The 25793-nt window shown below is 38.7% G+C and overlaps 1 protein-coding gene across 9 annotated transcripts in view; it reads right to left on the reverse strand.

Annotated features, from left to right (window-relative positions):
* nin (ninein (GSK3B interacting protein)) overlaps positions 1 to 25793 on the reverse strand; it is a 32622-nt gene that overhangs the window by 4116 nt on the left and 2713 nt on the right. For 2 of the 9 annotated variants that reach the window (XM_030127001.1, XM_030127008.1), the window contains exons 1-28: positions 23792 to 23869; positions 23458 to 23682; positions 22705 to 22798; positions 22566 to 22577; positions 21510 to 21682; positions 19608 to 19653; positions 19353 to 19528; positions 18770 to 18913; positions 18484 to 18651; positions 18219 to 18355; positions 17285 to 17425; positions 16952 to 17126; positions 16063 to 16173; positions 15880 to 15969; positions 15658 to 15793; positions 15429 to 15550; positions 13695 to 14809; positions 10039 to 12462; positions 9477 to 9575; positions 9314 to 9383; positions 9043 to 9210; positions 8839 to 8955; positions 5987 to 6100; positions 4210 to 4356; positions 3830 to 4009; positions 3172 to 3303; positions 2725 to 2826; positions 2556 to 2648 (exon numbers count right to left, since the gene is read on the reverse strand). In XM_030127001.1, the coding sequence (XP_029982861.1) occupies positions 2556 to 2648; positions 2725 to 2826; positions 3172 to 3303; positions 3830 to 4009; positions 4210 to 4356; positions 5987 to 6100; positions 8839 to 8955; positions 9043 to 9210; positions 9314 to 9383; positions 9477 to 9575; positions 10039 to 12462; positions 13695 to 14809; positions 15429 to 15550; positions 15658 to 15793; positions 15880 to 15969; positions 16063 to 16173; positions 16952 to 17126; positions 17285 to 17425; positions 18219 to 18355; positions 18484 to 18651; positions 18770 to 18913; positions 19353 to 19528; positions 19608 to 19653; positions 21510 to 21682; positions 22566 to 22577; positions 22705 to 22798; positions 23458 to 23682; positions 23792 to 23830 (6750 nt within the window). In that variant the 5' untranslated portion in view covers positions 23831 to 23869. Of the gene's footprint in view, positions 1 to 2555; positions 2649 to 2724; positions 2827 to 3171; positions 3304 to 3829; positions 4010 to 4209; positions 4357 to 5986; positions 6101 to 8838; positions 8956 to 9042; positions 9211 to 9313; positions 9384 to 9476; positions 9576 to 10038; positions 12463 to 13694; positions 14810 to 15428; positions 15551 to 15657; positions 15794 to 15879; positions 15970 to 16062; positions 16174 to 16951; positions 17127 to 17284; positions 17426 to 18218; positions 18356 to 18483; positions 18652 to 18769; positions 18914 to 19352; positions 19529 to 19607; positions 19654 to 21509; positions 21683 to 22565; positions 22578 to 22704; positions 22799 to 23457; positions 23683 to 23762; positions 23870 to 25793 lie in introns of those variants that run through there. The other 7 variants (XM_030127002.1, XM_030127004.1, XM_030127005.1 and 4 more) reach the window with 7 other exon arrangements.

Below are 25793 nucleotides of genomic sequence, written 5' to 3' on the forward strand. Positions count from 1 at the left end.
CCCGAATGTCACAATAAATTACGACAAATTTATACAATTTACTAATATTTTGCCTTTATTTTTTGTATTTCAGTCCTGAATATTTGCTGATGCACTGATCTGCTCTTAGTTGACTCACATCTTTGTGAATCAGTACAAAACTACCTCTGAAAGAAACAAATATACTCAGTTGTACTTAACCCTTAAAGACCCAAACAGCTACTGGCAACTAAAACCATCTACTGATCTAAAAGGTTTCATACCTGTTGATCCATTAATCCCATCAATCCAAGCAAATAATTGTTGCAAAATGCAGTTTTTCATCTTTTCATGGTCATCAGATATGACCCACTTGACATTCAGAGGCTCTGTTGTGAATGTGGAAACAGTCATCTTCTACAACCTTAATTCAGCAGTAAAACCCACAGTGGATGGAGACACTTGGTTTATGCTAATCTAATGATACATTTGCTGAAAAGTCACCTTCTCTTCAGTTTTCAAGATTTTGATATAACCCTCAAATTTAATCTGAGATTTTATGAACATCTGCATGATCAGTAAATTAAATGTAGGAAAATACCAGATTTACACTGAAAAAACGCATAATACAGAGAATAATATGATAAATGGTGATAAATCACTTAAAGGTTAAACAGAGAGAAACATTAATTTGGGAACTGCCACAAAAGTAGCTCTGGGTCTTTATAGGTTTAAGTCATTTATTTAATCACCGTTTATACCATTTAAGAGTTTCATTGAAAATTATAAGGATTTTTCTAAATGTAAAATGATGCCGTGTAAAGATAAACATCCATAGTGTGAACCAAAACCCCACCCATCACACCTCTGAAACCACTTGAGTCAAGATGGAAAATTAAATAAAGACAGTCAGTTAAAACACACAGGGAAGACACACACACACACACAGATGTGTAAATACTAAAGCCACAATGGAAAAAAACAACACACACTTGAGATGAAGAGACAGTGGAGAAGACATGGATTACAGCCAAGCAGAAAGAAAATGAAATGATGACCAGGCTGGTTTCACTCAGCTCAGGTGTTCAACAAGACACTAACAACTGCACAAGCTCTAATCATCGATTTTAATAATTGAAGCCCTGAAACTTCTAATCTTTGCACAGCTTTCATTTTAATTCTAACTACGTACTAAACATTTACTCAAGTAAAGGATCTGAATAACCAAATAATGACAATCAAAAAAGGAAAATCCACCTGAACTCAGTCTTGTAGACAGGAGAACCCCATGTGTCTTTATGTACTCGTATATGGAACACAGGGGTCTCAAACTGGACCACAGGCCATGTCCTCCTCATCCTCACTGACCCTCACGTAGCGTCAAAACCATTACACAACCTAACACACAAAGTTATTTTTATCCCTGGGTGTTTGTGATGAGGCAAGAGCCTGGTTCTCTCTCAGAAAACAGCTTTAGTGGAAACAGACTTAACCCTGAAACGAGGAGAACCACTGAGCCCATTTACATGCACACTAATACTCAGATCTTTATCTGGTTTCTGGAGTTAACAAATTATTCATGATCATGTAAACATTATAATCTGATATGCTTAATGGCTTTTGCTTAATACTTATAATGGCGGTTATCTGATTATGAGAAACTGGATTAACACACCTGGATTTGTCCTCAAAACTCCAATGTCTTCCTGTTTGCATACAGGTTAATCTGATTGATTTCATTCTTTTACATCTGCACATTTGTAAAAACAATTAAAATCGTGGAAAACTGAAGTTATGTAGTCAAACATGAGTTGAAGTAAAGTCAAACTTCATGTTATTGTCTTCAACTCACATTAACTAAATCATTTCCATTTTCTATGATTTCCCTTTTTTTTTTTTTTACATGTTCAGATGCAAAATAACAAAATAAATCAGATTAACCCGTGTACATGCATGAAGACATCGAAGTATTGGGGAGGAATCCAGGTGCATTCATCTGATTTCTCATAATTAGATTACTACTGTTTTCTGATTAAACATATCAGATTATACTGTTTATATGATCACCAATAATCTGATAACTCTACAAATCAGATAATGATCTGCATTAGTATTAGTGTACATGTAAATGATTTTGATAATGATTTTTTTTTTTTACTTTCTAATGACCAGATGGTAACTGATCAGCTACTCTGGAACCAGAAACCAGATTGCCCATCTCAGGGTATATCATCTCAGAATGTTTTTATCTAAATAAAGCTGTGAAACACTCATCCACTACAGGATGATAAAATGTGGGATGTGTCAGTGTTCATGATCATTCATTTATACCATTATGAGAAAAATGTCCATGGTATGAAAAAAGCAAATAATGACTGAGGAAAGTGGAAAAAATGGTTGATGAATGCAACACCAAGCCAAACTCAATCTGTATCTACAAAACTCAGGCAAACACTAATATATGCTACAGCCACCCAGTCACTGAGGAGGCTTTTTCAGTTCTTCCTTTTCCAGTGTAGAACATATATTGTTTTTTTCTTCTGCATTTCTTTCAAAAATTTTTACAAACATATATTGGATAAATGAACGTAGTGTACCTGCATGTGGTCCTGGTCTTCAGCACGGTGCTGACGCCGAGGCGCCCTGTGAGGAGACGGAGGGAGGAGTCCAACCAACTGAGCCTGGAATGACTGAGTAAATAAAAGTGAGATGAGTCATTTACCATGTTCAATAACACAGGAACCCGTCAGAAGTGTCTGAAGGTACCTCTATGAGCTGTGTGGACAGTTGAGACATTTGGGCCTTAAGGGCCTCATTTTCCTGCTGCAGACTCTCCAGCTCCGTTTGTCCTCCTCCAGCTTCATGCACCTGAAGGCATCAGACCGTATAATCACATAATTATAATTACACACAACAACATTAATGCACATTTATGTATATTTGTTTTCATGATCATATTGACAGTGTTTGTGTAGTACATATTGCTGTTCAATATACACACACACAAACATACATTTTTTGTAGTACTGATGACTTTTTCCTTGCTCCTTTTTATTATTATACTTGCACTGAACAACTATAACGCACAACACTTTCCCCTGGGATTAATAAAGTATGCTGATTGTACCTAGAGGAGGACTTTCACATGCCACCACATAATCAGCAGTAAAAAAAAAACCAAAAAAACACGTGATCGGCTTTAGCAGCTCTCACCTTGGTCAACTCCTCCTGTGTTTCCAGCTCCTGTTTGAGAGCGTCAATTTCCTGTTGCAACTCTTTCACAAAGGCTGACTGACTCTGTTTGTGCTGCTTCAGGCACAAAACAGTGACATCGAGCTGTCGAACCTGCACATGCAAAATCACATTTTTTGAGTTGTTTTGTGGAAACTAAGAATAATAGACAGTTATTTTTCAGTACCACAGCAATGGCCTACATTCAGAAATGTTTTATTATTTAAAACCACATCCAAAAAAACCAAATGCAGCTAATCAAATGATGTAGATATTCATATAATGAAAGGTAGTACACTAAAAATAAACAGAACAAGATAAATAATACAGATCTTCTAAAGTGACCCTGGTATAAATCCTACATATTCAAAATGTTATACTTTTTTCTGATGGCTCTTCTATCCTCTTGAATATTAATTTGATACATTTACTTCAGTTCAAATAGGAAAAATAGAAAAAAGTAAACTATCATTTCATTCACAATAATTCACATAATAATTTTGGATATTCACAGTAAAAAAACAAACAAAAATGCTCCACTTCTGGAACTGGAAAACACTGACTGAAAAACTGAACAGTGTGAATGTAGATACTCAGTTTAAATCACAGTTATTGTTCACATTTGTAGGCTTTTTCTTACTTTTTCTCTAGACTGCACTAGATCTGCTTTTACGCTGATCAACTCCTCCTGAAGCTTGTCGTTCTCCTGCTTCAGTAGCTGTTTTTCCTGTTCCATCAGCCGACACATCTCATCTCTGTACAACTTCTTGCTCTGATTCTGGAGGCCACTCGAGGTCAAGGCCATTTCCAAAACATGATTCTGTGGTGATGCACAAAGGGACAATTTTCAATTCCACCATTTCATTACACTACTTACACAATGACAAGAAATTCTGTTCTATTCCATTCTATTCTATTGACACTTTAACCTTGTCATTTTTACAGGCTACTCATTGTGCTTTTTCATGTTTTTCATTCCCATTTACCAATAGGCAAACAAAACTTAAAACCCAGTCTTACTTTATCGTTGGCGTTCCGCAGCTTTTTGTGTAACAATGTGACTTCCTGTTGGAGGGACTCCCTCTCCTGCTGCACAACTCGAAGGTCGTACTTGAGACGAGTAGTTTGATGGTTCACAGCTTGAAGAGTTTCATCTCCCGTCTTGACCTGAAGTTGGTGAAAAAGAAAAGGAGTTCATGCCATCCTGTAGAAATGTCAGAGACTCAATATCAAAAGATTTACAAGACTGCTTTGTAACACTCTTCTTGAATTTCCATATTTTCATTGGTGTGTAGAGTACATGTTCTTAAAGCAGTGAATCCTCAGGCTGTGTTTATAGCAGTTTTACAACAGCTGAGGGTCGTTTTTAGGCAGAAGCCTCAACTGGCCAACTGATTTTATAAAACAGTTACTACATAGACCCGTCAAGGCTTCACAGAATAAACAACCCAATAAAAATAAGTGTAGTCACAAATACACGTTCTTGCACCAAACAATACACTATGCAAGACACTATGCTTAAAAACTGGCCAAAATGTCACCATTTAGCTGGATATGATGATTAATTAAACTGTAAAATGGTGAAGCACTGGTCTACTATGTTAACACTCTTTTCAGCTACTAAACTGTTTGACTTTGGAAAGGTATTTTAAATTAAAGTTTTACGAAGTTGAAAGCATGGAATTGCACCACCATCTGCAGCCATATTAATTTGGTTGAAAAACTTTTCCAGGAACTTTTATTACTAGCTCAGAACTTATTTACCTTGGTAAAAGAATTCCTAGTAATCGGTGTACTTTGCGTTTCCACCTCAAAGTTCCTGAAAATGAGGCTCAGTTAAATGAGACTGCCGCTGAATTTATGTTCAACATATTCTGCATATGTTCAACAAAGTCCAGGCTATTGGACGGACAAATGATTGATATGTACTTGTAGGAGTGAGATGAATACACTGGGTTCGGCTCCGTTTAAATCAAAACACGCTTATTATTCAGAGTGTGTTTGGTGGACAGACAGATTATTACATAGCACTCGTAGGAGCCAAATACACTCGGCTTGAGCTGAATAATGTATTGGTCAAATGGATGTCAGCGTCCTCCACTTGTCGTAGCTTCTCTTCATCTGCTCCATTTCCCAAATGATCAAAACACAAATGAAGTGAATCTTGTATGAATGGAATAAACCAGTTTTCAGCCACACACTGGCTGTAGTGGGTGAATGTAAGTGAGGAACGCTGCAAGTGTGTTCAACCAGTCAGCGTTCTTCAACACACAGCCCCACCCCCAAGAATTCCAGGGAATGTGAAAAGTCCCAACCCCTTCTAGGAAATTTTTCCAAGCAAAGTTTGGGGTGGAGGGAAAGTTTTTTTTACAGGGTAATTTAAGTGGAAGTGTGTCAAGGTTTTTCAAAGTTCCTGGTAAAGTAAAAACTCCTGCGGTGAGAAAAAATAAAGGAAGGTCCGCACAACCAGTGAGCTCCCAAACCATTTAATCGTGACGTTTCGGGCCAAGGCCCTTCATCAGACTGGTTTGGGAGCTCACTGGTTGTGCGGACCTTCCTTTATTTTTTCTCACGTTCTACTTTTTTGGGATCCGGCACACCTCTAATTTTGGATGTGCGTGTCGTTCACCTTTTTTCAAAACTCCTGCGGTGGAAAATGGGCTTCAGTAACATCCCAGACACTCACAATACATTATCAATAAAATGATTTTTCTGTGTCTAGAAAGGAGTATGAGTGGCATCATTCACTGTATCAGCAGAAAATGAGATAATTGTGTAGGTTACAGCAGATCTTTACCTCCTCCTGAGCTTTTGCCAACTGGCTGCAAAGGACCCGAGTCTCTTCATCCAAATGTTTCCTCTCTTCCACCAAATTACTGAGCTCACTCTCCATGGAGTCCATTACATCTACCTGAGAACAAGTGATAAAGTAAGCAGAATTTCAAATTTGAAAGGCATCAGGTGAATAGTGTCAGAGAAATGGGATAGACAAATTTTCCAAGTTGAAATTTAAAAAAAAAAATTGTAAAAAAATCCCAAAATTTTAATTCCAGCATCAACCTGGGCACTGTACCTCTCCTAGTGCTAAAGGACATGTCTGTCAAATATGAAAAACATTGGCTGAATAGTGTTCGAGAAATGGGATGGACAAAAATCTCAGCTGCATTGACAGAATTCCTGGTTATATCAATAACTAAAACAAGACATGTCCACCTTTAAAATCCATCCTTAGACTTATCTGAGTCACACCGTCAGACCTTCATAAATATATTCCAAACAAGTAAAAAAGAAGGCAGAGCTTACTAATACCCCTGCCCGGTCACACAACACTTTGCCCCCCCGCTAACTGATACCCTGCCTACCTAGGGATTACTTTACAGTCTTAACTTTCAATCTTTTTAAAACTTCCCAAAATTTTTTAAAAATTCCAAAAATTGAGAGAAAGGCATATATAAAGAACATGTGTAAATTTTGAAAAGAATTGGGTGAATAGTGTCCGAGAAATGGGATGAATAAATTTTGTTGAAATTTTAAAATATTTGTAAAAAAAATTGAAATTCAGCCATCATACTGTGGAAGGACGGACACTCTCTCGGGCAGTTGGGGGTATAATAAAAATGAGGACAGGAAGATATTATCTGGATCACTAAAAACACTTGGATTTTAATAATTTTAGTAAAAAAGATAAATAGTTCAAGTTCTTTAAATGACTATGAGTTATGATTTGTATGTTAAAAGGACAATACCTAAATGGACATTTTCTATCCACATGTAAGCTGTTAAACTGCCTTTATAGTTTTTATAGTGTCATGACAGCAAACACACTAAGAGCTAAATGAGTATTTTCTGTGCGTTTTTGTGTCAGTGTACGTTGAGTTCCATCATCATCTGATTAGATGGACCCCCTCATGTGCCCCCACGCAATGCATATTTAAGGGTGTATGAAACAAAATTTTTGAGAGTAATTATTGACCATAAACTCTGTTGGAAACCACAAATAGAATATATCAAACGCAGAATGTCCAAAGCTGTTGTGATTCTTTATAAAACTTGAGACTTGTTAAGCAAAAAATGTTTGCATATGTTGTACTGTTCACTTGTAATGCCATATATGTCATACTGTGTGGAAATATGGGGCAATGTGTATAAAACTAATTTAGACCCAATAATTAAACTCCAAAAAAAAGCTATTAGAGTCATAAACAAAGCTGGTTATCTCCAATCAAGTAATCCACTTTTTGTAGAATCTGGTTTATTAAAATTTCTTGACATTGTATATTTAAAAACAATGGAATTTATGTTTCTCGTTAAAAGTAAATACCTTCCTTTTTGTATTCAGAAAATTTTTAAGTTAAGAGAAGGACATTATAATTTAAGAGGGATGTTTGTGTTTGAAAAATGTAAAGTAAGAACAAACGTTAAATATCACAGTGTTTCAGTTATTGGTGTCAAGCTATGGAACGAACTGAAGGATGAAGTGAAATTGTGTAGCTCACTGTTGAGTTTCAAAAAGAATTTAATTGGTCAAATTATGAAGGGCTATGAAAGTAATATGATTACAAAATAACTTATTACACTGAATGTAGTATAATTTAAGTTTAAGTATTTATCTGCTGCAACTTAAGGTGTGGACATGGACTAAGGATGTAAATAGGAGAAGCAGAAATAAGCCTCCGGCTTCAGCTTCTTCCTTTTTCAGTTACAAAATGTGTTAATTTTATGTTTGTTTGTTTTTTTTAATACGTAGGTGTTTTGTTTTGTTGTTTTTTTAAATATGTATGTGTTTTGTATTTTGTATTTAACTGAAATAAACATTCATTCATTCATTCATATTTACAGGCTGGAACTACATCTGCAAATGGACGTCCATCAGTCCTGGTGCATCTACAGCCTGTCCATCCATGGGAGTGGTTCTCCCCAAGGTTTCTCTTTTCCCACTGGGTTTTTGGAGTTTTTCCTTGCCAAGAAGGACGGTCTAAGGACGGGGGATGCCCGGGATATTAATCCATTCCTTCATCTACTGTTTGTTTGACTGTTTGTTTTTTCATATCCAACTAATCTGTAAAGCCCTGTGAGGCAACCTTGTTGTGATATAGTCCTCTACAAATAAAACTGAATTGAACTGAATCATCAGTTTGGTAACAGTACTGTATTCTGCTATGAGTATTTCTAAAGTCTGAATATAGAGCTGTACACTTCTGTATTAAGTGTCATGATAATGGTGGAAACTGAAAAAAGTAACAATTTCATTTATTTATAAGTAATTTGTTAGAACTAACAATTACTTTTTAAATGAATTCTTCCCAGCAGCCTACGGAGCTGAAAAATGACACCACTCCAGAAAAGTTTAAATCTGCAGTACAGTTAATGTCCACTGTCCATGTTCTGACTCACCAGAAAACCTGTTAACCATGTTACCTAAACTGAAGCACCCAGACAGAACACAGACACAGGGAGAACATGAAACCCCTCACAGAGAGAAGACAGCAGAGATAAACACTGCACCATTATTGTAAAGTGGTACCAAAATACTAAAGCATTTCTTCAAATTATTTATCTTTAAAACAAGTTCAAAATCCTGAATGGTCAGTCGGATTTTTGAGCTGATGTTTATCAGATCCATCAATGTGTCCGTTTGCTGACACTAACCTTCTGTTGGAGGTCACACACCTCCTGTGACAGCCGTTTATTCCTCTCCTCCAGTTGTGCAGTGTCCTCCAAAGCTTTGGTCAGTTCTGCCTCCAGAGCAGACACACATGCTGCCAGCTAACACAAAACAGCCACCCATTAACTACCACTACCAACCACACCACATACTAACACCAGCACAGACTGATATCAATCACCATTTACCTTTAGTTTTTCTTCAGCAGGGAACGCCTCCCTCTTGTCATCATCCTGTATCAGTTCTGCCAGCTGCTGCTGAAGCTCTTCCAGATTGGCCAGGGATTGAGCATTTTTTTGGGACAGAATCCCATTCTTGTCCTCTACATGTTGGCTCTGTGAACGGAGCTCAGAAATCTGCAGACACACAGATCCATGATCATCTCAGAGGGTGGCTACAGAATAAATACACGTCACATGTGAAACTGTTTCTAAATAGAGGTTTTGTTGACATGTTTACCTGTTTGTTGAAATCATCTGCTGCCTTTTCAGAGGCAGTCTTCTCCTTTTGTAATTGCTCCAATGTTTGCCTAACATCCAACAACCAAAGTAAAGAAAAAGTTATGGGACAAAAACAAAAAAGGGTAGTGAAGTTATAATTTGAACATTAAATAAAATCTCACCTGAGCTCCTCTTGAGCTTCTTTCAACTCCTCTTCCTTTAAAGCAGCGATCTTCTGCCTGAGTAGACTGTTTTCAACAGACAGATGGCTGGCTTCAGATCTACAGTAAAAACAAAACCACATTAGATCACAGTGACAAAATACAATCACATACAGACTGGACATTTATTGTGATAATTACCTAAAGATAATTAACATTCTTGACAACAATCACCCAGCCCTACCAGAAAATGCATTTTATACATTTTATATATTTAAGTGGATTTAAAGGTCTTGATACACCAGGGATGTTTTTGAAAAGAAGAAAAAAAAACTATTCGATAGATGATCTACATAAAAAAAATTCATTTGTATCATGTCTTTCAAGGGTGGTTTACAGAGACTGAAGCAGCTAAACCACAAATCTTCAAAGGTTTGTTGGATATCACAAAGGTTTAGGGTCTTAGGGGTTAAATCATTGGACAGAGGACAAACAGGACTACGGTGGGAGTGGAAAACCAAAACCACAGTGGGACATGGAGGATTGGCTCCTAGGGATGGAATCCTATTTTTTCTCCAGTTACCTATGGTTCTGTGTGGTTTCATTTAGCGTCTGCGACCTGTCCTGGAGCTCCATGATGGCTCTGCGGAGTCTGCTGTTGTGCTTCTTCAGCTCCACACAGTGGTCCTCCAAGTCCTTACCTGCTTGAACCTGGATGTTCAGATCCAGAAACACGTTCTCTGAAGAACTCCAGGGGCAGGATGTGTGGTCCACATACAGAATTCCATCCTGCGTCCTGTCCAGGTCATCCAGAAGTTCAGACAACTTCACATTCTCTTCTCGCATCCTGCCGATGTCATCAATGAGTGCCATTCGCTGACCCGGGCAGTCACGGTAAATATTCATCCTGCTTTCCAGGCTCCAGACTCGTCTTTCGAGCTCATTGTTTTGGTCTTTCAGTTTGGCATTTTCACACGTACAATCCTCATACTGAATCTGAAGTTGTGTCATTCTTAAAGTCTTCACCTCCAGCTCTTTGACATGCTCCATCAAAAGCAGCATCCTCACCTTCAGGCTGTAGTTTTCTTCTAATACATGACGGCTGGTTTTAATCTTCTCACTGTTGTGAATCAGAAGGAGCTCTAGAATTTCCGTCTTCTGCTGAAGCAGAGAAATTTTCTCATGGAGAAGAGTATTTTCCTCACTGGCATTCTTATACAAAGTCTCTACTTTCATCAGAGTGTGGTCCTGGACCTCACAATCACCTTCTTCAATTGGAACTTTCAAATACTCATGTGTGATTGTCTTGGTGTCTTTAGTTTCCAATAAAGGCTCACACTCTGAGTCACAAATGAGTTCAACTGTGATTCCTGGGATGTGACAAACATTTGAGCAGTTCCTTTCAGCATCTTCCATCAACAGTTCACCCATTTCCTCCAGCGTTAAGTGTTCAACCACAGTCTCATGATTCTGCTCATCTTCATGAGAACAACTCCCAGCATCTGAAGCTGGGACATCTTGAGGTTGGTTTTCCGCTTCACATGATTCAGCAGACATTTCATTCTCACCATCCTTTGCCGCATCGACACCTTCAAATGCCTCAAGCAAAGGGGAAACCGTGTTGACTTTGTGCTTTCCACGTGAAGGAACAGCCCTCTCTTTGTATTTTGACATTTTGAAAACACCATCGTGAGACTTATTGAGAACTGGTACATCTTGGTTGCAGTCGTGGTGGTCTTCACTGTGATAAACACCTACGTCTGAGGAAAACATGGCAACAGGGTTTTCTTCAGGGATTAAACCTTCAAGCTTATAATCACCTGAAGTATTTCCAACATCGTTCTCACATCCCACATCCTCAGATTCACATCGTTCATCATCCACTGTTACTTGTGGCTCACTGCTTTCATGATCAACATAGATATCTGGGTTATTTTCATAATCAACCTTTGTGATTCCTTCACAACTACCATCGACTATATTAAGTGTCTCAGTTATTGCCTTTGCACTGACATTTTGTTCATTCACTTCATATTCAGGAGTTTCCAGAGTTGCTGACCATATTCCATGTCCTTCACTAGAGTTCTCCATAGGAGTGATTATTCCATTTGATTCCTCTTCAGTTTCATTCTTTTCAACCTTTTCTATGATGGTAAAAACCTGCCCAGCTTCCATCTCTAGCTCTTTCACTTTGCCTCCAAGTAAATCATGCTCTTCTAGAAGCTCTTCTCTGTCATCTTTCAGCTTTCCTTCTAGAATGGATATATTTCCTTCTAGCTCCTTCCTCTCAGCATCAAAGTCTGCTGCAGCCTGTTTCATGAACATTTCCAGCTCTTCAATCTTCATCTTTAAATCGTCACGTTCTGACATAAGTTTGATCCTGTCATCAGTCTGCCTCTCAGACATGGAAAGAATCTCTTTGTGTTTTGCCTCCAGTTCAGAGTGGCTGTTGAGAAGCTCCATCCTCTCCTGTTGAAAATCTTCTACTGCTTGGTTCAGTAGAGCCTCGGCCTCCAGCACTCGCCGCTCTGACTGAGCCAGGAGCTCATCTTTGGTTTCCAGACTATCCTGGAGCCGGTTATGGAGCTCGTTCAGCTGCTTACTCAGCTCAATTTCTCTAGTTTGGGCAAGACAAACAAACTTGTCAAGCTCATTTTGCAACTGCTCATTCTTCATTATCAACTCTTCCATTATTTCTTTGTGAACATTTTCTATCTCCTGCACTTCCTGTGTCCACTTCTGATTTAGTCGCTCTTCTTCTTGCTTCATAGTTTCCTCTGCAGATCTTTTCTGGTTCTCAGCGCTCTCCAAAGTGATCTGTATTTGAGTCTCCCAGTGACACTTCTGCTCCATGTGCCTTTCAGACAGAGTCTTGAGTTCATTTTGGTAATGCTGTTCCAGTTTCACCACATCTGCTTGAAAACCTTCTGCAGCAGATTCCTGATTATCTGAGAAACGTTCTTCCACCTCTCTGATTCTTTGGGTGAAGCTGATCTCGATTTCCCTCCTGTACATGATTAGTCAATGAATGTTATAGCAACAGTTTTAACACCAAATAGCACTATAAATACTAGCATTCAATCAGAAACAGATTTTCCCTCCATACATTTCTATGTTTTGTAGTTTTAGTTGAATAACTTTAAAAAAGGATTTTTTACATGCTGGATGTTTACAGTTACCTTTAGGTCAATCAATTCTTGGACATTGTGAGCCTATGAAGCCACTGCTGTTTAAGTTTACCAACATGACAGTGGCATTAATCTTTTAACAAAATGTTTTAGAAACTATTAATATAAAAATACATACGTCATTCTATGCCAAAGCACCCAGAAACCAGAACTTTTCCCAGTTCATAACATGGAATACTGAGAAAATGTCAATGACCTTTCACCCCTCACCAGTTGTTACAGTTGTTTATTTAAATCAAACATTACAAGATTTTTAAATGCGGGCCCAAATAACTTAAACAAATAGTAGAACTGTACACATTTTCTTTGTTTAGGTTATATGCCCCTGCCCCACCCCACCACCACCACCACCACCACCACTAGCCATTACTAGCACAGACCCAGTGAAGGGCAGGGAAAGGTCTGGATATGTCACAATAGCGTTTCTTGGATGTTCAGTTGAAATTTCACCTCAAGCCAGTGAAAAATGAGAAACTGCTTGCATTCAGAGTACACAGACCTATGACCAAATTCTACTATAAGAGTCCAATTTAAAAAATCATAACATGCTGCACACTTTTAACACCCCTTGGCCAAATACAGTGTAAGATTCTGTTGAAAGTTACTGCCCTGTAATTTACATTAGATTGTCTTTGAGTAAAACTTATTACGTACATATTTATATCTGAAAATACTTAGATATTACAAATGCTCAGGGCCATTTGACCTTGAAGTAGGTCAAGGTCACCTATTTTTGATAGGCTTCTGCTCCATGCCAAGATGCATCCACAGTATAAATTTGGTGCAGATATCTCAATGCATTCTTCAGATCATGCGATTATGTCATTGAATGGACAGACGGACAGGCAGACAACAAAACGATTATAAACCATTTCTGGTCGAGGGATAAAAAGAAAAAAAAAAAAAATTACAGAAGTATTTGGATTTTATATGGAAAATCTATTATCTGAATTTGGAGGATGCCATTTGAGTTTGCATGAAATGATCCCAAACAAAGCACATTTGCACGAAAATACAGAAAGAAGCCAGATGTCTGAGCCTTGTGTCTTACCTCTCCTGAGCAATGTCGTCTCGCAGTTTGTCCAACATGCTGCTGAGCGTGTCCCTCTCCTTTTGGTGTTTGGCGGTCAGCTCCTGAATGGCCTCTCCATGGCTCTTCTCTAGACGAGCCCTATCCTCTGCCATTAAGTGTTCCAGTTTTTTCTCTGCCTCTTCTTTCTCCAACTCCAGCTTCTCCCTTTCATCCTTCATCCTCTCCTGGAGCATCCCTTCATAGTCTTCCTCCAGCTGCAGCTTCTCTCTCTCCCATTCCTCCTTCAGTTTCTGCTCCCTCTGTTCCAACTGCGCCTCCTGCTGGAGGATTCTTTCGAGCAGCGCCTCCTCCTGTTGCTCCTGGAGTCGGGCTCGTTCATTCGCCCACTGGCTTTTCATCTTGCTCTCCTTGTGCTCGTGTTCTTGGACCAGTCTCAGCATCTCTTCCTCCAGCAGCGCCTGCAGAGCCTCGCTGTTCCGCTCGTCCAGCTCAGCTCTCTCTTTCTGCCACTGCTCCGTCAAACTCTTCACAGTCTCTGCTCGCTCCTCCTCAAACTTCAGCTTCACCTCATCAATCCTGGCTCTCAATTGGTCCTCATACTTCTGTTGCAACACTTCCTTTTCTCTTTCAGTATCATGCAACAACCTCTTTTCCCACTCATTTTTGTCATCCTGTAAATTCTTTCTTTCTTCTTCAATTCTGGCCTCCAACTCCTCCTTATGCTTCTCCTCTAGTTTCTTCATCTCTGTGCTGTGCTGTTTTTTCAGTTCCTCCATCTCAGTGGCATAGTTTTGATTTGCCTCTTCTTGCTGAGCTTCCAGAGTCTTCAGGTGTTCGTCCAGGTCTGCGGTTTTGGCGTGAGCCTCCAGCAGCTGCTGCCTCAGAGTCTGAACTTCTTCCTCCTGCAGATTCTCCAGTTCTTCCCTCTCCTTGGCCTGCTTTTTCTCCAGATGGGATCGCTCCAGCATTGCCTGCTCCAGTCGTCTCTGGAGATCCTCTGCATGGCTCTGAATGCTGGTCTTCTCTTCCCTCAAGGCCTGGACCTCCTGCTGGTACTGAAGGGCTAAGGTGGCCTTCTGGTGCTCATAGGATGTCTCATGGCGCTTTTCTACCATCTTATCAAATTCACGTATCTGACAGAAAATGGAAAATGTAGAAGGATTCAAAAGCTAGTTAAGAAACAGGAATTAATGAAAAAAAAAAAAAATCAAAATTGAGTCAGTGTTGATCTGAGAGCAGGACTGGTGTGGAGTAACAAGAATTCCATTTTAATTCAATTAAAATCATGATTTAATTTTTAATTATGTTTTTAATATCTATAAAACTAGCCGAATAAAGAAAGATTAAAATAAATTATTATTTTTTATTTATTTTAAAAAATTTTCTTGAGCATATTAAACATCAGAGAAGTAATTTCATCCTCTCAGTGTAATGGCATCATTAAAACTTGGCATTTCCTGTTCCAAACAACATTTGTGGCCATATGAGTATGGATTTCTAAATTTACAAGGTATAACTACATGCAACATTACACCTGGCAAAACTAGCGCTCATGTTTCACTGTCCTAGATGATTTCCAAGTTCATGAGGTGCAATGACTGTGCTGTTACGGTCACAACAGTGTGTCAAACTCACAAACAGAAGCTGTACATCTGTTTTTACCACATGACTAGTTTAGTACATGTCCCATTTATTTCTCCTTTAAATGCATTGTTGCCAGTATTGGTCTAACACAGCATACTCTGAACTTACCTTGCTTTCCAGCTGGTTTCTCAGATCCTCCATTTCCTGAAGGTGTTGCTGCTTCAGCTGCTCCAGCATCATCTCTGCCTCGAGGCTCAGGCTGAATGGCTGAACCTCCTCTGAGCCAATACCTATAAAAAGTCAGGCCATGTGTCTAAGGTTATTAGAGGTCAAATGTTTGTGTTTCTATGCATTAGACATCTGGATTGTGTTAAGTGGAAGTAATGGTAACGTTTACCTGGGTCTGACTCCATGCCAGGGCTTTTACTCTCCAGTTCTTCAGAGAGGGGTTTGTGGCTGGGCTGGTGAACGCGACCAAGACTATGAAACTCCTGCAGCTCTGACTGCAGCTCATCAATACGATCCTGCAGATCCTATCAATTACAAATACCGAGTTACACCTGTGGACAATAGATACAGAAACATAAGTGTTCCAGTCACCTAGAGACAGAAGACTTACCCTGCACTGAGCTTCATAGCTGCTGCGTAGTTGTTTAATGCGTTCCTCCTGCAAGAACAAATCTGCACTGCCAGGGTCCAGATCTCCAAACTGAACAGAAAAAAAAAAATCATCTTCGTCATCCATCAGTTTATTAGTTGACTTTACCTGATATCTGAATCAAAACACTGAACCACTTTGTACCTTTTCCTTCATAATGTTGTCCAGGTTTGTCTGTAGTTTTGTAATTTGGCTTTGAGCCTCCACTAGTTTTTCAGTGCTGTCCAATACCTCCATCTCAAGACGTCTGTTTTCCTAAGACAGAGACAGGGTTTAAAATAAGGAATTATTACTTCTTCCTCAGTTTTTTCACTGAAGTTGTTGTTAGTGGGAACAAAAAAAATTGATTATTCTTTGATTGAGACACAAAATGCAGAGTTTTATTGACCTTATTCTTTGCCTAAACTTGTATACTTCCCTCTCTTGTCATTTGTTATTCTTAAGTGCGTTCTAGAATGGAAATTTGATCATCTTACTGTAGAGCAGGGCGATATGGCGAGAAAATTAATCAAAAATTTTTTAACGGTATAGACAACTTACAATTGTATTCAATTGTTTTCAGGCTGTGTGAACTGAAGACAAAAGTTGTTTCAAAAATACTCTTTCTACTAAAACTATATGCCAGACAAGACAACAGAAACATACTCATACTCAATACATTACGAGAATCAAAGGTCTCCAGAAGAATAATTTCAATTATTATCAATTATTTCAATTGGCCATTTCTCGCCATTTTCCGAAAGCTTGATTAATCTAATTAATTTGATATATTGCCCAGCCCTACTTCACTATTCAACTCCTTTAAAACCCTTAATGTTTCCCTTTAGGTGAATCAAAAGTTTTCATATTGTGTTTTCACTAAACATGTTCTGAAAGGGAGCATTGGGTGCCACAGTTTAGCTTCTAATCTTCCTATATTTCACTCATTGTGGACAACAACAACTATTAGAGAACTACTATGACACAGCTCAACCAGAAGAGACAAAAACAAAGAGTTAGGATTATGTGAAAATATGTGACAACCAATGGTTACCTTAACAGAGATGGAGAGGTGATCTCTGAGAAAGGACTCATCGTCTCTGATCCTTTTGACTTCTGCCTCCAGTTCCTCTCGCTGCAGGCTAGCCTGCTGCTGGATGTGGTCCATCTCCTTCATCAGCTCAGATCGGACCAGTGCCAGCTTCTCTTTGTGGTCCTGCTCAAGCTTCCTGTTGACCAGGTCACAGAGGGAACATGGAGGACAGTGTAAGGTTAAATATCATGTTACGCAGAATTAGATTTCCTTACTAAAAAAACTCTGAAACATAATCACAGAAATTAGTAGTAGGGGAGATGAAGAAATGAAGAGGAATCAGGAGGAAATTACCTGAGGTTAAGGTTATACATGTGTTCAATTGCAGAGTGATGCTCATCCACTTCAGTAGCAAACTGACTTTTCAGTTTCTCTGCTTTTTCCAGGTCAGACTGGATTTTTTCTTTTTCCCTGAGCTCTTTGTCTACACACTCTCTAACAACAAAAAAACAAGAAATTAGATACAGTAAATGGTTTTGGTAATGAATAAGAATATGTCATTCTCAGCCACTTAACCACACATTTCCAAGTTGTCATTTATCATCAAAGCTGAAATCATTCCAATTAGAGCTGTAGCTATTGATTATTTTTGTAATGGATTAATCTATTGATTATTTTCTTTGATTCGATTAAACAATTATTTGAATAGGTGAAAAAAAAAAACAGTAAAAAGGTCTGAAAATGACAAACAATTCGTCCTTAATTCCAGAACCAGCTGAAACAAACCTCAAAAAATCTAAAACCAAAAGGATATATAACAAATATCTATATAGAAATAAAAACAGTATAAAAGTATATATACAAATGTCTATAGGTATAAACGACAAACAAGTTGAATGACATCTACAAACATGTACACTGCAGTCTTCAACACATTTGGATCCAACTTACTAACTTAAAAATAACTGAACATGGAACTAACATACAACTGTCTGTTGATCCTGCCATCATGTGGGTTACAATAACTGTCCGTGTGAAACACAACAGTAGAACTAATGTTTATCGGCAGCAAAATTAAGGAAATGAAGCTCTGATTCAGGAAAATTGTAATCAAATAATTTTTTAATTGAATTGGAGTCAATTAATAGTTTCAGCTCTAATCTCAATACTCTCTTTATTCAACTTCAAATTAGTCTATAATCACTCCAGATACAGGGCATCACATCTGAGTAAACATTACCACATCAAGACCAAACTAATCTGCATTATAGCGATGACTCGTACTCACAGCAGATATCTGATCTCGGCCTTGAAGCTGGCCACTGCTGCTTGGTGAATCCCATTCTTCGTAACTAGCAGCTCATTTTCAAGAGCCATTGTGAGGTCACCAAGACTCAGCTTCCCATCCAGGCTGAAATTCAACATCTGTAGAGTTGCAAAATAATGCAAAAAAAAAAAAAAAAAAATTCAAGCTTTGCAGACATTTTCAGTATCGCTGTTTATTTCTATTTTTATGATCACTGAAAGTGCTGCAGTCAGACAGCAGTGTGGACCTGCAGGATGTCAGCACTGTTCTCTATTCCCTCTTCCATCCAGGCATCCAGGACACATTCAACTGCAGTGTAACCAGTGCCATCATCAAGGGTGGAGAACAAACGCATACCAATGGTGCTGGTCAGGGCGGAGGGGGTGGCGATCCTACGGCCCCCCTCGTCAAATGGCTGGAAACACATGCAGTAGTGTTTGCATTCTAGAAGACGAGCATTTGGCCAAACAAATACTCTCTGGCATTCATCTTTAAAACAGTTTTTACATGTCTCTATGTAAGAAATGCCTGACCTGTGTGGAGTGGAGTCGCTTCAGTTGTCTGTATGGAGTTGAGGCGGATGGGGTGGGGGGGGTGTTGTTTACAATCCTGGACACAAACTCCTGAACACTCATCATTCCATCAGTTCTTAGGCTCTGCAGCACCTCACCATTTATCTGAGAAAAAAAGCAGCATCTTTTAGGGCAATGTGATCTGAAAGTGATTAGAATCAGAACGCCTTTATCGTCGCTGTAAGTACCACACAAAGAAATGTAAAGTCTGACCTGAGTTCAATGTCAGTTTTACATGTACACATGTAGAATATACAGTTTTCATGTGTACTACTCCAGCTGTTCAAAACTACAAAAACCTAAAAGGAGTGATGAACTGTGTAAGGAGTCATTTTCAGCCAGCGGATGACTAATGGAATCAGGCAGACAGGAAGTAGAAGAAGAAGAAGCAGAGTCATTTGTCATTTCAACCTTCATCTATGAATCTATGATTTAGCAAAGACTCACAACCTTTTGATCAAGTATTAATAATCAGATGTGAAAAGCTCCACTGAAATATCCCTGAAAATGTGAATGAAAACCACTGCCTGAAACTGTGTCTCACCTCTAAACCCAGATGTTCACAGACAGTGAGGAGGTCGGTGTGACGGGCACATCCCTCCCACGGCAGTGCCAGGTTATCACACGCCTCATGCAACCTCTCCTCCAAACGGCTCGATAAAGAAAGGATGGATCCACGAGGTGTACTTGGTTCATCAGGATTCCACAGATGCATCTGACCTGCACACAACATGACAGCATGTGAGCATTTAATCAAAACTATCTATAAAAAAGGTCAAACGGGGAAAATTGGATGTACCGTCTGCTTCATACTCCTCTGAGCTTGTTTCACGAGCGTTCCAACGCTGGAAGAGAAAAAGGTGCACACAAAATTTAGATTCAAAACACAAAAACCATTCAATCATGTCAACAGGTTAACAATGCATCATCAGTTTTGCCAAAAAAAACTAACACTGAGAAAAAACTACGTAAAAAACCTAGTTTTCTCTTGAGACAGTCAACTGTTTATAAGTTTAGACAAGACAAAGTTGAGTATGCATGTGATGGGGGTTGAAATAGTTGACAAAAAGCACAACAGGGCCTTTGTTTAAGGACGGGTCCCTGGGATGTTCAGTGGGCAAACCAGAAACACTGATTACAATAGGAAATATGTGTGACGACACATTTTTCACATGTCTTCATAGAAGAATCATACACGTTTTCCCCAGATTTCAAGTGAAATTAAAGACTTTTTTAGATCATTATGAACAATGTCTTTCACATCTATACGAACAAAAAAATACACAGGACAAAGGAAAAGCAGAGTCAGAGATTTACTGTCAAACTAAGTTAATTTATATGCTGTTCTTGGACCTGATCTTAACTAGAAGATCTGAACTTCAATACAAAGAGAAACAATCAAGTTTTGGTACCAAATTTCAATATGTAAAGAGTATATTGAGAGTATCACTGCATGCAGAACCGAGGGACAGCATTTATATATTTTAAATTCACATGAAATGGTGTAATGGAGTACATAAGTTTTGTTTTTTAGTGCCAAAATACTGCTTTGAGCAAACAAAAATCCTAAAGAGATTAAAAGTGAAATTATAGATTTGAATTGAAGAGGTTTTTTGGGGGGGTTTCAGCCAATTTGTCATACTTTTAACCTGTTTGCATTGTATTGTTTCTTAAAAGCTAAAACAGGTTCATGGTCTACAGTTTAGATACGTCTACAGGTTCTATACACACACATTCATTTACAATATGCACGGTTCCTGTCACAGAAATTCCAATAAAATATAAAGAAAGTTAAAATGAGTTTGAGAACATTTCATTTAGGCAGTAGTAGGACATAAAATCAGAGGAGGAGCTGAAGTTGGGGATCAGGGATCCAAACCAAGCCCAGGGCAGACGTCCATTGTTGAGGATGTGAACAGCAAGGGAATGAAGAACAGATGGGATTCTGCAAACAGCGTTTTGATACATGGTGTATAGGCATCTCCGAGGAAGGGGGAGGGGGAATGCTCATTGTTCATCTGCCAAAGAACTACCCCCTCCCATCTGCTGGACCCCCGGTTGGACTCTGTCGTATTGTTAAAACTTAGATTAGTCAACACCAAGACACACTTCAGTTCAGTGTTTGTGTAGAAGTCGGCTGGAGGGGGGGCAGGACTACTCACTCTACACACAACATTAACATGTCTACACACAGGTCATCATTATATAATTTCAGTGACTGGTTGGAGGCTCTTTGTTACACTTCTCATGAATCAGCACCAGAAAGCATCCTCATGGTCCCAGAACAACAGCACTGAGGACGACAGCCAAACCACGTCTTCATTTCTCACTTGTCATTATTTTTTTGCTTGTTGGATTTTAAGTAAAACATCTTTTATTTCTTGGTCTGAATAGCATCTTCATGTTTGAGGTAAAAATAAATAAATAAAAATAAAAAGCAGGGAAAAAAATTCATAATTCAGTCTTATTTCCAGATAGTAGTAGTTATGCAATGTTTCAGACCTTGTGAATCCTGAGTTGGTGCATCTATGTTATATTTCAGGATCTGTGATGCATGCCACTAAGCTGATTTGCTAAAAATAACACTGCCAGCAGAGAAACAGTCCATGCAAGGACAGCAGGCCTGATAAGGATGGCATCTCTATATCTGGAGAAACACAAGGATGGAAAACCTTTGAGGACATGGGTCTCAGCCGGTTACCTCACGCTTCCGAGGAACAGCTGAGTCATCACTGTCTTCCAGATCCCGTTGGTGCGTTGCGTTGGAAATGGTGGCTTCAGTTGAGTCAAAGATAGGCTCAAAGAACTCTGGTGTGGAGCGGCGGCCGTAACGTTTACTACCCTTCACAAACTTTGGTTGGATCTCAGGAGACTCTGAAGACGTAAGATGAGAATCTGTCAAATTCAATCAGCTGCATCCCACTCATCCACAGAGCACTTTAAAAACCATCAGACCACATAAAAATGCCCAGTTTCTCACACTCCCGTTACGTTGTTTTCTTATGTTTCAGAAGACATAATCCTACTGGTTAACACTGTTTAACAATTGTCTGTTATTGTTTCAGGTGTTGTACAATTCACTGACAGACAAGAACATTGACAGGACAATATTTAGTTTAACAATTAGCCCTGATTGTGTAACACAACTGCAACAACTTTACACCACATTGTATGGCTCAGTCTCTACATTATCTAATTTCATATGACATTTTTGTAAATTATGACTGAAGGAGGTAATTTAGTTAAAAGGTTAATTAATAAAATCTACAGGGAGGCTTCAAGCTGACCACTGAAACACAAAAAATACACTCAGTAACACTGATGAAAAAGACATTAGAAATTGGGAGTATTAAAAAAGTTGTTTATTTTTCCATTAAACTATTCTGAACACCATCACCTTCACCATTTCAATGACTCATTGAAAGGAGACGTTCTTCAGTTTTACCAATATACAACAGAGAAAGCTGGCTGATAAAACTATAATGATAACTACCATATCAATTCATATCACATTGCTATTTAATTTTAATATTAGATAATTTTCCTTGCTGACAACCAACTATCATTGTAATAATATGAAAATTATTTTGTGATCATTATTGTTCTTGGGATATAAAAAGGTTTACAATAAAGGGTTTATTTTGTTTCTTTTCTCAGCTCAAACCCTTTAAATTTGTATATTTTGTTGTATTTAATTTCAATTATGCATATTTTGATGAGGGAACTTCTGATATTATAATTGTTCTGAATGTTTGACCTGTGAAATGTTCTGTTGCTCAGTGTTTGTCATGTTCTGACCATAAAGAAAAACGTAAAAACACAAATGACTATCTTTACAGGGATTTCATCTTGTGAAGTAAAACTCAGATTTTTGTAATATTTGCTGGATTCATTACCTGGCTTAGGTAGAGTCTCCAATTCAGGTTGAGGTGTCTCAATTTTTGACGACAACACGAGAATTAGTGCATTTTTGAACTGGTCAAAGTCAACCTGGAATTAGGAAGAAAACACAGACTTTGCATTTGTAGAATAGTCTTAGATAAAAGGAAGTAATGCTGAGAATGTCAACATAAAATACAACTGCCTTTAGACTAAATGACATGTTTGTTAAATTCCTTGGACTGAATGTAATTCCCCCTGGACTGGGTGTCTGGGGTGTGATGGGGGGGTTTGGGGGTGGGGTCACACTTCAAGGATCAACAGCTGCTCCCCCTGAATGTGCAGATTTTTTTTGTGCTTGGATGGTGGCGGCTGCCAGCTTTAGGTGGGGGTGTTTCTTTTTGACTTCATTGTTAGAGACTATGGGTATGAAATCAGTTCACTGGCCTCTGCTACCGCACCCCCCGCAAACACACACATACCCACACTCGCACATGCACAACGCGAGTCATCTGTCTGTCCACATGCTGGTGTAGAAAATGAACCTTGTAACTTCTTTGACTATCCTACATTAAAAAGACCACAGTCAAATAGTCGGGTCTGTGAATGGTCAGTGATTAGATGGTTCAGTCGGCCTGACATCACACACCTGGGATGAGGGTCAACGGGAGCTACATTTTATTGCCAACAAGATGGCAAACAAAGCAGCAAAAAACCCAGAGACACAAAGGTCCAGGTCTGCTGACCTCAGATCAGATTCAGCTACATACCCTGGCGGTGCGGCAGTCCTGGTCCAAGTCCTGGTTCTGCTGCAGAGCGCTGATCAGAGCTGGCGTGGTGTCATCTAGGTGCAGTGATCGGCAGAGCTCAGCCAGCTCCTCTGAGCTCAGAGACCCACAGCCGCTGGTGTCGAAACTGTTAAACACTTCTTTTAACTGCTCCACATAGTGATCCTGCTCTGGGGCGTCACCCATCCCGCAGGACAGCAGCCTGCCCTGTTCAAAACCAAATACACAATCTTCAACTGCTACGTCATATTTAGATCAGGAGGAAAATTGAAAAGATGCAAAAACACATTTCCAATCCCTGAATGAAGATACTCACTAACATGTATGTGACCAGCAAGTGCTCCTGACAGTACATTCATCTGAGACACTGAGCCCAACACACCACTGCTGTGTGGTTAAATGCAGAGGAAAGCTTTGGCTAATCCAATTATAATGATTAGACAATCAGGGAAATCGACTGACATGGCCAAGTGTGAACTGACTGGGACTCTCTTTCAGCACAAACACTTTGGAATTTTATGACCTGTTTGATTCCATCAGATACCCATAAAAGGACGTTTTAACATAGTTCAGCATCTTTCAGAAATACAATACAGTATTTAGCATCTTTAGATAGATCTAATTAGGTAACTTTGTAGTGGCTGAGTAAATAATGAAGATAAATAATACAGAAACACAACCTGGCAGAGGTTTGATTGACAGGTTTAAATTAAATACCATGAATGCTGGTCACCGAGGACAGAGACAGTAAAGTGGACCTGATGGACCAGAACCAGGGACTAAATGAGCAAGTAACACCAAAGCCTTGAGCCAGTACCAACTGTCTGGCAGCATCGATTACAGACACAAGTGCAATGCTTTGGTTCATTCTATTGGTGTATGTCTTTAAGTGAACAGACCTGATACTGAGAAGCCATTTTCTTTTGGGTTATGATAGAAATGCCTATACTGAGTCCAAAACTATAATTTAGAAGGCTCACTTTTGTATTTAGCCAACAAATTTACAAGAGAGACAAGTTAACAGAGTCAAAATAAGAGAAGATTGAGTGTTGGTGACTTTAGAAATGACATAACTCAAAAGCGCCAACGGAGGTCAACTACTGAGGATTATGGGAAGGAAAATGACTGGAAATAGCAGGAACTCAGAAGACCAGAGCACACAACTTGTTCTATTTTTACTTTCCAACACATACACTAACGTAGTGCTTTACCTGTCACACATTTTTCACTCAGTATTAGAGGAATGACTGATGGCAGCAGTTGGATTCTATGTAATAGATCGATCTTCCTTACTTCTCTGATTTTATCAATCTCTCCAATTGAAATGTCCCCTCCAAATGGCATTACGTAACTGCATCAATAACTTTTTTACCTGCCAAATGTAGATTTTTGGCTTCTAAAGCAACTTAATCCCCAAGTTAACCATGATTCATGCTTAATTGACACACAGGACACTTTACAGATGATTATTCAGTATTTGGAAACCTGGGCTCTGATAACGACCAATGGCCGCTATCAGGCATCTCAGTTGGAATTATGGACTTTGGTGAGGAAAAAATAAATAAATTAAAAGCACAAATAATCATTTTTAGATTGCTTTAGTCTTTGTTGATTACAATCTAAAAACAGCTCCAAGGTCATTTTGAGTTCCTTCTTTATTTTGACTCAATATCAAAATATAAAAAGGAACAAAATGACCACTATAACCACAGGTAGCATCATTTTTATTGTTACACCTGATATTGTTTTCATCTTGTTTCATGTTTTACAATCATATTGTTGAATTATTTTTGATTTTTGTTTTCTTCTGATTTGATCTGATTTCTTCTACCTTCACTTATGACCAAAAATTTGCTTTTAAACTAGAGAGAAATAATGGTTTCATGATGATTATCAATAGATTGATATGAATGAATCATTATCGTTATTAGATTTTTGGCCATATTGCTCAGCCCTTGTACTGAGCAGCAAAACATATGCATATAGAAATGGTATGTTCCTTCCACTATGTTAGCTGTAGCACCCAAGACATTTAGAGCTCATGCTAAGATAAATTAATGTAAAGTCAACATGTGCAAGGATCATAACGGCTAAAACTAATGGATGCAGATGAACTTCCAGGGCATATTTTCATTTTAGGGTTTTTGCATGTTAATTCTGTTAATTTCATCTGATCTAGCTTTTCTTTTTTTTTAACCAAGATGTGATCATAGGAATTATGCATTTCCATTAATGCAGGAAAAATGCTGAAACTCAGACATGACTTTGCAAAGTAAGGGACACTTCAGTTACTATATTCTCAATAAGATTTAATTGAG

The sequence above is a fragment of the Sphaeramia orbicularis genome, chromosome 22, assembly GCF_902148855.1.
Source record: "Sphaeramia orbicularis chromosome 22, fSphaOr1.1, whole genome shotgun sequence".
NCBI classification, from domain to species: Eukaryota; Metazoa; Chordata; class Actinopteri; order Kurtiformes; family Apogonidae; genus Sphaeramia; species Sphaeramia orbicularis.